Genomic DNA, 14,391 nt, shown 5'->3' with positions numbered 1-14,391 from the left:
GTTTTAGATGCGAAAGTCATAGGAAGAGCCAGGAGAATCTTGGGCTTTTCTCCTATTATCATAGGAAGACACGTTAGAAATATTTGTATGTTGTATTTGGAAGACCTATCAAGAAATTGAGGAAAAGCTGCCTCTTCACTTGTCTGTACAGTGTACCTGCCAGGGGAAGACAACGGTGCATGAATATTAATGTACTATACGCTCATACCAAAGATTTTATTAACTAGCTTCATGAATAATTGTGTTGCCACAAGATGTATTCAGAGTTTCAGCTATATACGTCCTTCCTTATGGGAACGGACCATTTATTTTTGTAATTGCTTATTTTAAAATATTTATCATTTGGTTATAAAATATTTTTAATACAAACTTTACAATGATATCCTAAGTAATCATGGGTCTTAAGCCATGTTTGCCTGCGTGTTTTATACTGGAATGAAGGATCACAACTGTTTAAAGAATGCTAGCCTGTCTTTCGTGATAATTAATTTAAGAAAAGCACTTAAAAAAACCACACACGCTCAAAGCCTTACCAAGAAATGGATCTCCATCTCAGGACTGTCTGTTTTGTCTGGATCCTTTATTCTCACTGCCTGAGCTCAGGTGGGCACTGGCACCTATGAAGTTTATCCGTGCCGGTTGCCTTTGTGTGTGCCTAGGACTTGCCGTGCTTTCTCCTTCTCCTGCTCACGCCTCCTCCCGGCCGGCCTTGTTCCCGTGCCCGCTCAGCTGTTGGCCGTGGTTTGAATGTTGCTGGAGCTGGTGCAGGCTGGTTCCCAGCTCGCGGAGGATCCCAGGGACTGGAATGTCTCATCTGAAGCACTTCAAACTACCGAGAAGATTTTTCAGATTTATTTAGCTTTTCCAGTGAAGTGTTTTGCAGTCTGTAGACGTAAGAAGCTGAAGCAATCCAAGATACTTTGCAGGGACTTAAGTGCCATGACATGGGGCTTTTTTTAATGGCCAAAAATATATATACTTGAAGAGCCTGAGGTTACTCGTAACGTCATGTTATGATGGGATGGTTTTCTTCTGTGAGTTGAAACCTGAAAAACTTGCAGAAGCCAACGTAAGACTAAAATTCTTGAGGGAGGTGCAGGGAGTCAGGGCTGCAAGTGAAGGTTTCTTGGCTGGCTCCTGCCTGGCTCAGTACGAAGGGCTTTTCCCCTCCCAGGCGGGAGGCGCAGGCGTTCTCAACTGGCTGTGAGAAGTGGCGTTTTCGGTGGATAGTTCTCCAGTTGCCCACTCAAGAGTGTAAGGAGCTTGGGGAGACCGTGTCCCCGTACTTGGTGAGAAGGAATCGTTGTGGCTCTTCATTCACGGACTGAGCGAAGAGATTCCCAGCTCAGCTCAAATGTCACCTGAATAAAAGCTGCGGCGACGTGACAAGTTACCATGCACCGGAGGATGCCGTGCCAAATCTTCAGTCATTTGGAGTGGTTTTCTCGAAACCGTCAGACTGAAAATTGTATTCCCACTTTAAACTTCATTCGTGCTATAAAAATGTCATCTCCTCCTCCAAAGCAGGTCGTCTCGTGATAACTGTATTTCCTTCCAGGACAATGCTCATCCGACATCGTATCAAGTGGGTGCAGGGACAAATTTTCAAATAAAAGGCCCAAAGGGTATTTGCAGGAAGTGTCTTGAGAGATGAAAAAGGGCTCAGAGGAACCGGATCCTGCTGTTCTGGTAAAATGTTTTTACGTACGGCATTGGAGCGTGGCTGGGATGCGAGCCAACCCCACGGAGAGGCAGCCGCGGTCTCCATTAGGTCAAATCTCGAGAACGGACGGTGCGTCTTCGTGGCCATTGCTGGTGTGAGCGCGGCTCGCCCCGAAACACCCGGGTGAAATCAGACGGGCTGCATGGGTAACGCTCCAGCCACGCTGTAAGTTCAGCATGAGCCACTTGATGAAGTCTTTATTCCGACTCCGGGTAGCCGAGCTCCCTGTTGGCGGGTTTACGCTGCTGGCGGTGCCTCCGCCTGCCAGGTGACAGCAGCCCTGGCTATTTTTGCCCAGCTGTGGCCACTCCTTGGGCCGCAGAGCCGGCGTTTCCCCAGCAGCTCCCCCAGCATCACTGGGCAGCACTTGGCAGAAGAGTTTTCTGCGTAGACGGGCAGGCGTCCCCCGAGATCAGCGGTGGGCCGAGGGATATTGTAAAGGCTCGAGAGCCTGATTGCTGCCGTGTAAAACACGGCGTGAGACCAACACCATGTGAACAACGTAACACCCAGCGGCGCAGTTTATTCGGACTTCTTTTCCCCTGCCTCCGCCCTACCAGCTCTTGCGTCTCTTCGATCTGATCTTCACGGGGACCCTTACTAGGGAGAAGAAGGTGACAGAGCTGGGTGCGTTTTCTGCAGAACCGGCTGACCACAAGGCTCTGCCGCCCTAGTTACACAACGAGCTGCTCTTGTGCTGCCTTCCCTCTTGGGAAGGCCTTTAATTATGTTCGGTTGTTTTCTCTCTGCCTTGCCTTGTGTTTAAGGTGACAACAGGTCGGTTTTTCCCTCCAGCAAACCAGCTCTAATTCGTAACGTTTGAAATTAAATGTCCCTTTCCTCACTGCTGCTTAACTCCTATAGCAGCTTCTTTTCAAGGGACTAGAAAAAAATACCTCTGAAATCCAAAGGGGTTTTAAATTTTTGCCTTGAAGACACTTTTGAAACCTCGTTAGGGGAACGGTATCCCATTTTACACAAGAAAACATTATTCAAAGTAATCGCAACAGTTACATCTCATTTTAAAGCAGAAACGGAGGCCTTGTTGCTGCTGGGCAGGTTCTCTCCGTTCGGATTATCCACCGTGTTGCCCTTTGAATAACAGGTTGCAAATTGTTGTGAGCTGTTACCGAAACCTACAGACGTTACCGGTGCCTTATTTAAGCTGAAGGTGAGAATCTGCTGGTTCAAGGACGCCTTGCGGTGCCAGGAGCCCTCTCGGGACGCTAAAGCTGCCCCAGCAGGACGTGGTCCTCCCGGTTCTTTACACCAAGCGACTTTCTCGAGCCTTGAAAACCATATGGGGTAGGAAAGTTCACTAAAGGCTGTGGCTCTGTTTCTTCCCTTTCTGGGGTTGCTTGAGATGAGGATGCCTCTCGGGGGAAAAAAAAACAAACCAAAAATCCAGCTATCCCCAGGGTTGGGGCTGGGAGCAGAGAGGAAAAATGAGCCTTGGTTCATCCCAGTGTTTTAGTTGAAGGACCTGACAGCAAAGAATACAAAATAATCTGTTCCTCTCTCAGTGCTAGTTTTTTAAAAAGCAAAAGTGAGGCTGGCTATAAGCTGGGCGCGGGCACAGGTTGGGAGACGTTCTTTTTCTTGGAAGGTTTTTCTTTCAGGAGCGAATACCAAGGTTTAATACACTTCTCTGCGAGTGCATCCGTGCAGCAGATGAAGGGATAACTCCATCTTCAGCTCCTGGCGGAAGCCTGCATGTTACCTGCGTGGGAGGCAGGTCCTTCTAGGCAAGGCGTGCTATCGACTGGGAAATAAATCACGCAGGGTCTTGGGTGAGCCCCTCTAGCTGCAGAATTCCAGCTTCCCTGTCAAGTCAAGAGTAGCTTGGCATTTGCTGCTGAAACCGTACAGGTATTTAGGAATGTGCTTTACTTTATGTGCAGGGAAGTTGTCCTGGCTGCGTAAATGCAGTAGGTGGTTACGTGTGCAGAGGACAGAGGCCATTCTTGTGAACGCCGCGGTTCTCGTGCCGCAGACGGTCAATGTACTAATAAAAAGCAGCCACGTTTTCACCATAGTCTCTCTCACCTTGTGCAAGTCTCATTGAAGCAGTCAAATGTTTGCTTTTCCCCTGCAGCATCAGCAGCGTTGGGGCTTTAGTGGCACTATGGGCCAAGCGGTGGCTGGGTGAGTGATGCTCTGCTGGGGGGCTGGCGTGGCCCTGGGGAAGGAGATTACAGAATCACGGAATGGCAGGGGTTGGAAGGGCCCTCTGGAGATGATCCTGTCCAACCCCCTGCCAGAGCAGGGTCACCCAGAGCAGGTGGCACAGGAACGCGTCCAGGCGGGGTTGGAATGTCTCCAGAGACGGAGACTCCCCCACCTCTCTGGGCAGCCTGTGCCAGGGCTCTGCCACCCTCACAGCAAAGAAGTTCCTCCTCAGGTTTAGGTGGAACTTCCCATGCTCAAGTTTGTGCCCGTTACCCCTTGTCCTGTCCCCGGGCACCACTGAGAAGAGCCTGGCCCCATCCTCCTGACACCCCCCCTTTCAGTATTGATAAGCGTTGATGAGCTCCCCCCTCAGTCGTCTTCTTTCCAGCCTGAGGAGCCCCCAGTGCATGAGGAGAAGCTGTGGGCTCTGGAGGGGGGCAGTGCGCGGGTGCTGCCCCCCCAGCTTAGCCCGTGCTCTGCTGCAGGCGCCTCGCGCACGGGGCTGCTGCGGCTCCCGCTGGGGACCGTCCCCGTTGCTGTTGTGCAACCTGTGCGTGAGCCCCGAGGGGAGGGAAGGGCGATGAGCTTCGTGCTCTTCAGCCTGTGATACCCCGTCAAAAATCCTCTTCCTTCCCTGGATTTTTTTTTCTTGCGAATGGGCTTTTTACTTTAGAGTAAAGCTGAACCGCCTCCGATCGCCCTGGTGGTGATGTCGGGGCGCTGTGGGTTGAAGGAGGAGAGAGGGGCGCAGCGGTAACCCCCCGGCAGAGCGTGCAGACGGCTGGCCGAGCCAGCTGAAGAGTTAAGGCAGAGCGACGGGGCCGCCTGCGTGCAGGGAGCGCCGGGAAGCAAAGTGACAGGTCATACAAGGCATTTGCACGATTCCGTTTAAAGACGGCCTGCTACTGGAAGTACGTCAGTGGAGTGTGGTGTGCCTGCCAGGCAGCGCTGGAGTAACGCGACGAGTCATTCTGGGGCGGCCTGGGCTGCTTTAGAGCTGCTGGCCGGAGTTTGCAAAGCTGCCGAGGCAAAGTTACTCTTTTCGTTTCTTTCGCTTGGGATTTTTTTTTTTTTTTTTTTTCTTTTTCCTCATACTGTAATACATTGAAAACCTTTGGTCAGAAATTTGCAGTTGGTGGGCGCTTCTCACCGCTGTTCTGTGTGCACAGACGTTATTGCGGAGAGGGGCCGTGCCTTGGCCGTGTAATCGGCCTTGCTGGTACACGAAGAAATGCAAACCGTGCGCTCTACTTCACAGGCCTTCTGGTTTGGAATCATTTCTCCTAACGTATGTCTTCTTGAATTCTGTAGAAACGAATGGCATTTTTTTTTTTTTTAATGGGGTGAAGCTGGCAATTAAATTGAAATAAAACCTGTACTGAGAAAAAAAATGCTGTTTTTCTTGTAGTGAATGCTTTGCACTTCCTTCCAGAAGTGCCCTCACCATGTTGCCTTCCCGTGGGGGCTCTTGGGCAACTGACGGACTCCCTCCTGCTCTCTTGTGGCAAGAATTTTAATGCTTTCACCTGCTTTCAAAATTCCTTGCGGTTTTTCTCCTTGACTTGTTTCGTGATCTGAAGTCAAACATCGGTGCAAAGCCTGGGTGTCTTTTGGTTAAACCTTCACTTTGGGTCGTTTTGGTAGTCCGAGGAGCCATTGCTCATCGAGACTTGCGCAGAGGCCTCCCTCTTCTTGGTGTAAAGGAACTTTAACACAAGAGTGATTTTAAGGGTTATTTTGACCACCCAAAAAGGGACTTCAGGTAAGAAAAACACGCGGACAAATTCGTTACCAGCCGCTTCTTTTGGGTAAACTGCGAAGGGGCATCTTCTAGCCCGGGTGCTGCTCCGGGCGGTGGTAAGGATCCTACCAAAGCAACATGAAGCTTCGGGGGCAGCCGCTTACGCACAGCCTGGGTTGTATCCCCGGCTGCGGCGCTTCCTTTGGGGGCCAAGAGGAACCCCAGAGCCTCGGCGCCTTCGCGTGGCACACGAAACGCTGCTGTTAAACAGGAGTTGGGTTGTCAGCATCAACGGAGGAGGGTCTCTTGTTGATCCCCAAGAGAGGTCCTCCTCATCCTTTGGAGTGTCTCTGCCTGATGGGTTGGAACAAGAGTCTCTCCCCCCCTTTCCTGCTGTCTGGCGCGTGGCTCTTCGGGGGAAGAGGGAGAGGAGCGGCGTTACCGGGAGGACACGCACGCGTCTGTGCTGAGCAGGCGTGCAGTGCCCGACCCTCTGCCACTGCGGAGCGGAGGTCTTGTGCCTGGTGCCCGGAGAAGGCGCCGGTGCAGAGCGGTTCTCCGTGGACGTCACCACGGTTTTGATGTGAGCGAAAAGGCAGCTCGATGAAGCTACGAAACTGTAGGATTTGGGGGAGGGGGTAATTTTCATTATAGCTCCAACTTGTCCGCTTCACAGGGACATTAATGCCGAACAGAAGTGAAACCGGTGGCTGGAGGTGAGGCAGGCGTGCAGCAGCCCCTCTCTGTTCCGTGCAGCGTTGCTGCTTTGGCATGAAAGAGCATTTCGGGTGAATCCTGACCTGCCCTTTCTATTTTGGAGCACAGGCCACTATACACTGCGGTTGCAAGGAAAAACTTTCTGTCCTGCTGCTGTTGATAAATCTTTAATAAAATTGTGCCTTGTAAAGCAAAAACCTTTCAGACTCGGTTCTGCGCTTCATGAACTGGTGACAGGGGATGTCAGATGCCGGCAGCCGGAGCGCCACGGCACATAAAGCCTGAATAAATAACTGGCAAGATGCGTCCCCACAGCGCGACCCATATCAAGTCCTCTCGTTTTCAGTAGCAAAATATTTCGTGACCCTCAGGTGGGGATTTTTTCCCTTTTCTTTTAACCCCCAGTTTCAGCTCCCCTGGGGTTTTTGCAGTGCCCGGCGCCGCAGCCCATCCCGAGGATGCTCCGTGCCATCCTGAGGATGCTCCATGCCATCCCAAGGATGCTCCGTGCCATCCCGCGGCTCTCACACCCGCTGGCTCCGCTGCACTGATGGCAGCGCGGCCTGGTCCCGGCCACCGCCTCCCTGCCGAACGCCACAGCCCCACATTACAGACAGGGAGAGAGCGAAGGTTATTTTTCCTGCGTCTGGGTGGAGGAAGTTAATTTTAAAATCCCTAGCAGAGGTTGAAAATCGGATGCCTGATCCATAATGGCGGGCGACAGCTGGGTTACGCTTCTCATCTCTCTGTGGAGGAAAAAAAGCCACCCACAGCAGAAAAGCCACCCAGAAGCACACTGGAAATCTTTGGAAGAGGAGCGTTGTCCTGCTCCCATGGGTGCCCGGGGAGAGCTCAGCCCCCTCTGTGACCGGGGGCTCCCCCTCCCTGTTCCCCGACCTGACCTTTATCCCCTGTACCCCTGCCCGAGCGACAGCCGCCCGTGGGGGCCCTACTGGGGGCACCTGGTCGCGACGGCTGCAGCCGATGGCGGTGGCCCAGCGTGGTTTCGGGGAGAGGGGTCACAACACGACAGCCACGGGCTAACTCGAGCAATGCCGGGACTGTGGTCAATACGCAAAAACGACTGTAGGTCAGTCGTCTCACCCCCAGGAGTAGTGGACAGCCCAAGGGCCCTTTGAGCTCTCCTGCCCGCCAGGGACAGGAGCAGGGGCACCGCTCAGGGTCGCTCCTCCAGCTCCTCCTTGCCCCAGCAGATCCTGGGTAGGTGACTAACAGCGTGCTAAACTTTGGAATCTCAGCTACGTGTTACGAAGGATTGATTGTGCATATACAATCCTTTGGATATAAACCGTTGGCCAAGTCTGAGACTGGGATTGGATCCAGCTCACCCGGACTCCTCGGAGAAGGCGTTTAGAAAGCCGGGGGGTCCCAACGGGAGGGTCTCCCTGGCAGTTCTCTCCCTGTCCTCTACGCGGTAAATAACCAAGCGTGCCTCGCCATCCCGAACCTTGTCAAAACACTGTCCCATTTACTATCAAACTTCATTAAATACCTGTTTTATATCAATAAATGTATTGCTGCTTCTCTCTGTGCGTGAGGGGCGTCACTCCCTCCGTGACGCTCTCCCACCCCTCCTGTGTCCCGAGGTGACCTTTCCACTTGCCTGGCTGTTTCACTTGTAATAACGTTTCGTTAAGAAGGTTCCCAAGCGCAAAGTGGAGGGAGAAGGCCAAAACAACCCGCGCTCTCCATCCTACCAGTTCCCACCTGGGTCTTGTCCTCGCTTGGAAGGGCAACACGTTTTTAAAATTCACGGGTGTCAAACCCACGGGGCGGCTCCTGAGCAGAGCTGGCGTTTCCTGCCCCTTTCTCCAGCCAAAGAAGCCGGCAGGAGGGCACGGAGCGCCCCGGGCTGGGGTACAGGTGACGCACGGCCTGGGCTGCTGCTGGGGGGCAGCGAGGGGTGGGAGAGGCGCCGTGCTGCACTAAGTGGCAGTGAGCAGCCGCAGCTCCGCTCTCGCGCTTTTCCCCGCGGGCCAACAGAGGAAAATACGGAATTCATCACGATTTTCAAATGCGAAACCGAACCCGTTGCGCACAGACGAGCAGAGGCTGTGCCCGAGGCTTCCAGGGGCGTTACAGGCTCCAAACGGGCCCTTTCCTCTGCCCTTGGCAGCTCCCGCCGCACCCCTCACCCACGCTGGCAGCGCTCTGGCGGGTTGAGGGTCCTGCAGAGGGACCTCCTTGTCCCGTCGCTGTGAGCCTGGGGCTGGACTTGCTGCTGAGTCTCTCACCCGGAGCCTTTCTAAAGCAAACACAGGAGCTTTTTCTCCCACCCTTCAGTCACACACCACTCCGTGCCTGCTCTGCTTCAGTTTTATAGCGGTTTATGGTTAAGCAGCAAGGCCTCTTGGTTGGAGGCCCTGGAGGTGAGGGGCGGCTCGTCGCTCGCTCTGAGCTCCCACCGGCGCTTCCCGGGGCTGGCTCGGGGCCACCCTGACTTATCACTGCTGCCTTCACCCCGTCCTGCCGGGAGGTAGGAAGACAGTTTACGGCAGGTAGGAACCGAAGCCAAAGGCCAGGTACAACAGGTAAAGTGACAGCAAAAATTATAATTATTAATCAAAATAATAATTTGGATAGCAGTTTTCTATGAAAGAGATGCAAAGGCGTCTTTCAGGGTATTCCCGGAGCACTGTGGGGCACGGCCAAAACTTGCCCGACCCAGCACGGAGCCGTTGGGAAAACAAACAAGTAGGAGGGAAATCCCTCCTTCGGAGCTGGAGGAAATTCAGCCCCGGATGAGTCCGGGCTGGTCCTGACTCTGGAAACATGAACAAGAAAACTTGTTATTCCATCACACCCTGTCTCTGCAAGCGCAGGGGACACGCAAATTAAACAAAATAGTAATGGAGTAATGGTGACAGCAGGTTGAAAGATGTCTATTTGCTATCCCTAGTTGATATCTATTCGCTATCTCTGTTTGATAACCGTGATCCCTTCAAGATGTTGGGATGAGACTTACCAGGGCGGCTGTGTGATGCAGGGCTTTCAAACCTGGTTTTTTTGGGGGTTTTTTATTGTTTTTTTTTTATCAGTGTGGAGGAAAAAGGGCTTTCCCAGAGCATGAAGGAGAATCCTGACCCACGCCGGCTGTCACACCTTGCTCTCGCGCTGCCCCATTTAGTGCACTGCATCCAGGTTGATGTGGCAAAGTCACGTTCCCAGAATTTGGATCTCCGAGAGCAATGGAGAGGCCCGGAGGGGAATACAGTCATTTCTTTCCTGAACAATGCTCTCCCTGGCGTGCCTGATGAATCATATTTTCTGACACAGAAGAAAAAATAATCCTATTTCAGGGCAAAGACACGTAGCTGTCTCCCTCCATGGCTTCCACAAGTCCAACGCAACGTGAAACATAAAGGCCTTTCCAACGGTTTAATTTGTTGTCATCCTCGATGCCAGAAAAATGGGGTGTTGTTGGGTGGTGACGAAACCCAGCTATTCTCAAATATTTTTGGCCCCGGTGAAAACGGTTGGCAACGTCTCAGGAGTCCTGGCGCGGCACTTTGTACCGTGGCACCGGATTTACCGCTCACCTCCCAACTCATTAATACCTGTGCTGTAAAACGGGGGTTTGGGGCTGCCTCTGAGCTGGAAGACTGGAAAAGGGAGGAGGAGGAGGAGGAGGAGGAGGAGTGTAAAGCGCCGTGAAGGAGGCTGGAAGAAAAAGTGTCCAGAGTTTTTGGCCGTCTCCATTTCTGACAACGCGCAGCTCGCCTGACGAGCAGGCACCGGGAGGCCTCTGTTCCCAGCGCCGCGGCACCCTCCATGGGAAGGTAGACGGGTTGTTCAGTAGTTTCTCGTTACGAAGTAATCCAGGGAGGGGGAAGGCAACCATGAAAAGCAGATCTTCACTTCAAGAAACTGCGGAGGAGGAGGAGGAAAGCGAGTCCAAAATAACCCGTTGCCTCCAATAGCAGGGAAGGTGATTTTTTGTCACCGCCCCGTTAGGAGGTTGGATAATAATAATTGGTTAGATATTATTCTTGAAAAGATTGTGTTGCGTCTTCCACTATTTGTCATAATGTATCGTGCACTGACACAAGGGTAACGCTCCCAATGCCACAGCCAAGGGCCGTTAGAAAAGTGAGGCCGAGTGCGGGCTTTTGACGCAAAACGAAGAGGTCAATCGGTGTGAAAATGTGAAATTCCTCCCTGCGGAAGCCTGTAAACACCAGATTTTTTCACGCCAGCCTTTTCGCTGCAGACGTGCCTGCCGTGGCACGTGGCACCGCCTCCCTGACGTAGCCAAGAGCCGCTCGCTAACGGTGTTTCCATCAGCTCTGCCCCTGCTCCTGCCCCCCCGCCCCCCACTGCTGCTGCATGTGCCCAAATGTCGGGGTGAAATACATGACGACGGGGACAGGGGTAAAACCCCGGGTAGAGCTGACCCATCGGCCCTGCAGCACTCGGACGTAACCCAGCCTCTGATGCCAAAAACCTGCTCAAAGAGCCCGCTGCGGCCGTGCAGTGATTTATCTCCTCCTCAAATGCTAGCTCTCGTTTATTTTAATTTATTTCTTGCTCTAGTAATGTCTTGTCTCAGCTTTTGACTCTTGTTGATCACCTGCAAACGTGAAAGGGCTGCAGCAAGACCCCTACGTGACACCGGGGTGAACGGGGTCCTCTCCTGCTCCTTATGGATCGCAGCTGTGAAGCGGAGACCTCTCCTTCCGCCAGGGGAAAAAGAGCTCCTCAGGCAGTGGGAATTTGGGACACCTCAGACTTTCTTTTCTGCATGCTTCCAGGTGGGTAGTTAGCTCGAGCTTAGTAGTGGTCCTGAGATGGCCCTGCCTACTTTTCAAGACTTTTGACCATGGTGACTTGTGCTGTTTACACGAGAGCTTCTAAAATCACAGAAAATCACAGAACGGTCTGGGTTGGGAGGGACCTTTCAGATCATTGAGTCCAACCATCAACCCAAATGCTGACAAACCACCACTAACCATCCCTCACTACCACACCCACCGCTACCCCATGTCCCTCACTACCAAACCCACCTCTACCCCACGTCCCTCGCTACCAGACCCACCGCTACCCCACGTCCCTCACTACCAAACCCACCGCTACCCCACGTCCCTCGCTACCAGACCCACCTCTACCCCACGTCCCTCACTACCAAACCCACCGCTACCCCACGTCCCTCACTACCAAACCCACCGCTACCCCACGTCCCTCACTACCAGACCCACCGCTACCCCACGTCCCTCACTACCAGACCCACCACTACCCCATGTCCCTCACTACCAGACCCACCGCTACCCCACGTCCCTCAGCACGGCATCTGCCCGGCTTTTAAATCCCTCCAGGGATGGCGACTCCACCACTGCCCTGGGCAGCCTCTTCCAAGGCTTGACAGCCCTTTTGGTGAAGAAATGTTTCCTAATATCCATCCTAAACGTCCCCTGGCGCAACGTGAGCACATCTTTGCTTCCTCTGAGTACCAAACACCACTAATTCAGGCTTCCTTGGCTGCTTTATTTCAGGCTGTCTTCCATCGGGTAAGACTCATCTGTCCTGCCTATATTCGATGGTGGCAGAAAGTGGGACATGTACCAAGCACTGCTTAGATCTTTTTTTCACTTCAAGTTAAAAAGTTTTACCAGGGACCATATTTCTGTCCCCAGCTGGGACCAGTTCGCTGCTCAAGTACAGCAGCTCTCCACTTCTCATCAGCAGAGTCCAAACCCCACCAAACTACACTGAGGTATGTTGTTCCATAAAGGAGCACATCATCTCGTTTCCCACCACCGTGGGAGGTTTCTTCCGAGATGCGTACTGTCCTCTGGGGTAGTTCCCGGGGGCAAAATCTGCATCCAAACGTACCGGTGGTGTCGTCTTTACAACGCGTGAACTTCGCTTTAAAGGCATTAAATTTGGGTACGTTTAAGTGGCGTTTTCTACTAGAAAATAAGTGGTTTACAAATAGCTACCAGCTGGTGGTATCTGAGGTACCAGTTGTTTCCGGACTTATCCTAAGGGAAATGTCCTATCTACACGATTCTTCTGCAGTTTCCTTCCCTGGACATCGGCCGGGACCGCTTCTGCTCTGCCTCCATCACTTCCCTCCAGACAGCCGTAGCAAAGCTGCCGGGAGTCTTCAGAAGCTCTTGCTTTATTAATTTTTAATTCCTTAATGGACGCGTAGGGTTTGTGGGGTTGTCCATGCAAAGCTGGGAGGCTCCACCTCTCGCATCTGGATATTCCGTTTATGTATATAACCTGAAAATAACTTCTTTAAAAGTGACACACTGCCGTTCAGATGCAAGGCGGCGTTGGCTTGTATGCAAACAACTAAGCAGAGGGGGAGCCTGCTTCTTTTCATCCTCAGGGCTTCTATACGCCCCAGGCTGCCCCTAACCTGATGGGAGACTCGATGACTCCTTTTCAAGGAGTGGTGTGTTTAAACGTGCACGTTCCCAAACATACGAGTTACACGTGTGAAAGTATATTAGGGGTTTTCTTCTAAGCGTTCCCACTGCCCTGCAGTAAGTGAATACGCTTTCAGCGTCCTGTGGTTTGACCAAATTGTGTTGTAGAACAAGGACCAGCGTTTGACGTTGTTCTGGGTTTGTTTTTTTGGGTTTGGTTTGTTTTTTTTTTTTTTTTTGAAAAGAAACTGTAAAATAGTGCATAAACGGGTACCACACGTAGCATTTCCTAAATCAGATAAAACTTTTAACAGCAACACCTTTGGTACGCTAGAAAATAAGCAGTGCTTAGCGTTTGGATCCTGTCACTCGTTTCTGATAACTTTTGTAAATATTTGAACAACCAAGATTATCATGGTTCATCCAGCTGTTAAAACAAAAGAGCATCCACACCTTTAGGGTAAGACGTAGCCACAAGCCGGTGCCCTGGATCGAGGAGATGAGGGCAGAGCTCCGGTACCCGGCACAGGGCGTCGTGCCCCGGTCCGGTGCCTCCACCGAAGCCCGGCTCAGGGGAAGACCTGGCAGAAAACAGGACAAAGCATTTGCTAAAATAAATTAAAACGAGTGACCAAAACCTTCCGAATGATAGTTGAGGGGCAAACGGTAACCAGGATTATCCTTCCCAGTTCAGCCCATTTTACGTAATACGCAGCTGCAGAATAAGCTTCAGCAGCGCCCTGGGTTAGAAGGCAAATATTTAAGTCAGTTCCAGTAAATATAGCTGTTGTCACCTGCTTCAGTAAGTACGGCTACGCGGAAAATTTCGACGCAGGCAGTGCTGGATGCTGAAGGGACTAATGAGAAGGACCAGAGCAGCGCGTGTAATTCCTGCTCCGCTCAGCAGCTTACGAAACAGAAGGAGACGGATGACCCGGCATGAACCGTTTCCTCAGACAGCCTGGAAAAATTCATCTCGCTTCATTATTGATGACCTCTTTTTTAAGTGGAACGTTTGCCCACAACCAAGAACTCCGGAGAAGCCCAGCAAACCGCAGAACCATTTAAAGCCATGCATTTGTTTGCCGCCCCTAGGAGATATTCGCTAGGATTTTAAATAAGCACCTGACTTAAAAGAAGAATAATCGTGGGATTAAATTATTTAGACTTGAAACCAACTCGCAGATGCTTTTGTCTGCTAAAAAATACATGATCTCTGAAGGCTTCAGAGACTTAAAACACAGATTGCGTGTCTGAGAACGTTTTGCAGATCTTGCTTAATCACAATAAAAGACATGGTAATAAACCAGCATCCTTTTTATTTAAAAAAAGACATTCAGTTGCAAGTTGAATACTGCTGTTGCCCGGGACAGTCTCGTAGTCAGGTGGATGGCTTTCACATCAGGGGTTTTTGGTGTTTAGAACCAAAAGAAGAGCCCAGGCCCTCCGATGCTGCAGGTGTCTCCGCTGTGATGCTTCAGTCCCACTTTCAGGAGCTCAGGAGGCAGAAGGGGTTCGGGGGGGGGGGGGGGGGCTGTCCTTGTTCTGAGCCCAGCTCCAGCAGCGGTCAAGGGAACAGACCCCTGCCCCCTTGACACAGACCTCCACACCCAGCTCTTGGCACCTGACAACGTGTTCAAGCTTGA

The 14,391-nt window shown here is 51.9% G+C and overlaps 1 protein-coding gene across 5 annotated transcripts in view; it reads left to right on the top strand.

The window, feature by feature from the left end:
* LOC128915582 (caspase recruitment domain-containing protein 19-like) overlaps positions 1 to 5,283 on the top strand; it is a 72,037-nt gene extending 66,754 nt beyond the window's left edge. For all 5 annotated transcript variants that reach the window (XM_054216132.1, XM_054216130.1, XM_054216133.1 and 2 more), the window contains one exon: positions 8 to 5,283. In XM_054216132.1, the coding sequence (XP_054072107.1) occupies positions 8 to 120 (113 nt within the window). In that variant the 3' untranslated portion in view covers positions 121 to 5,283. The remainder of the gene's footprint in view (positions 1 to 7) is intronic.
* The last annotated feature ends 9,108 nt before the right edge of the window (positions 5,284 to 14,391 follow it).

The sequence above is a fragment of the Rissa tridactyla genome, chromosome 10 (genome assembly GCF_028500815.1).
Source record: "Rissa tridactyla isolate bRisTri1 chromosome 10, bRisTri1.patW.cur.20221130, whole genome shotgun sequence".
NCBI lineage: Eukaryota > Metazoa > Chordata > Aves > Charadriiformes > Laridae > Rissa > Rissa tridactyla.
This window is presented reverse-complemented; position numbering and strand designations above follow the sequence as displayed.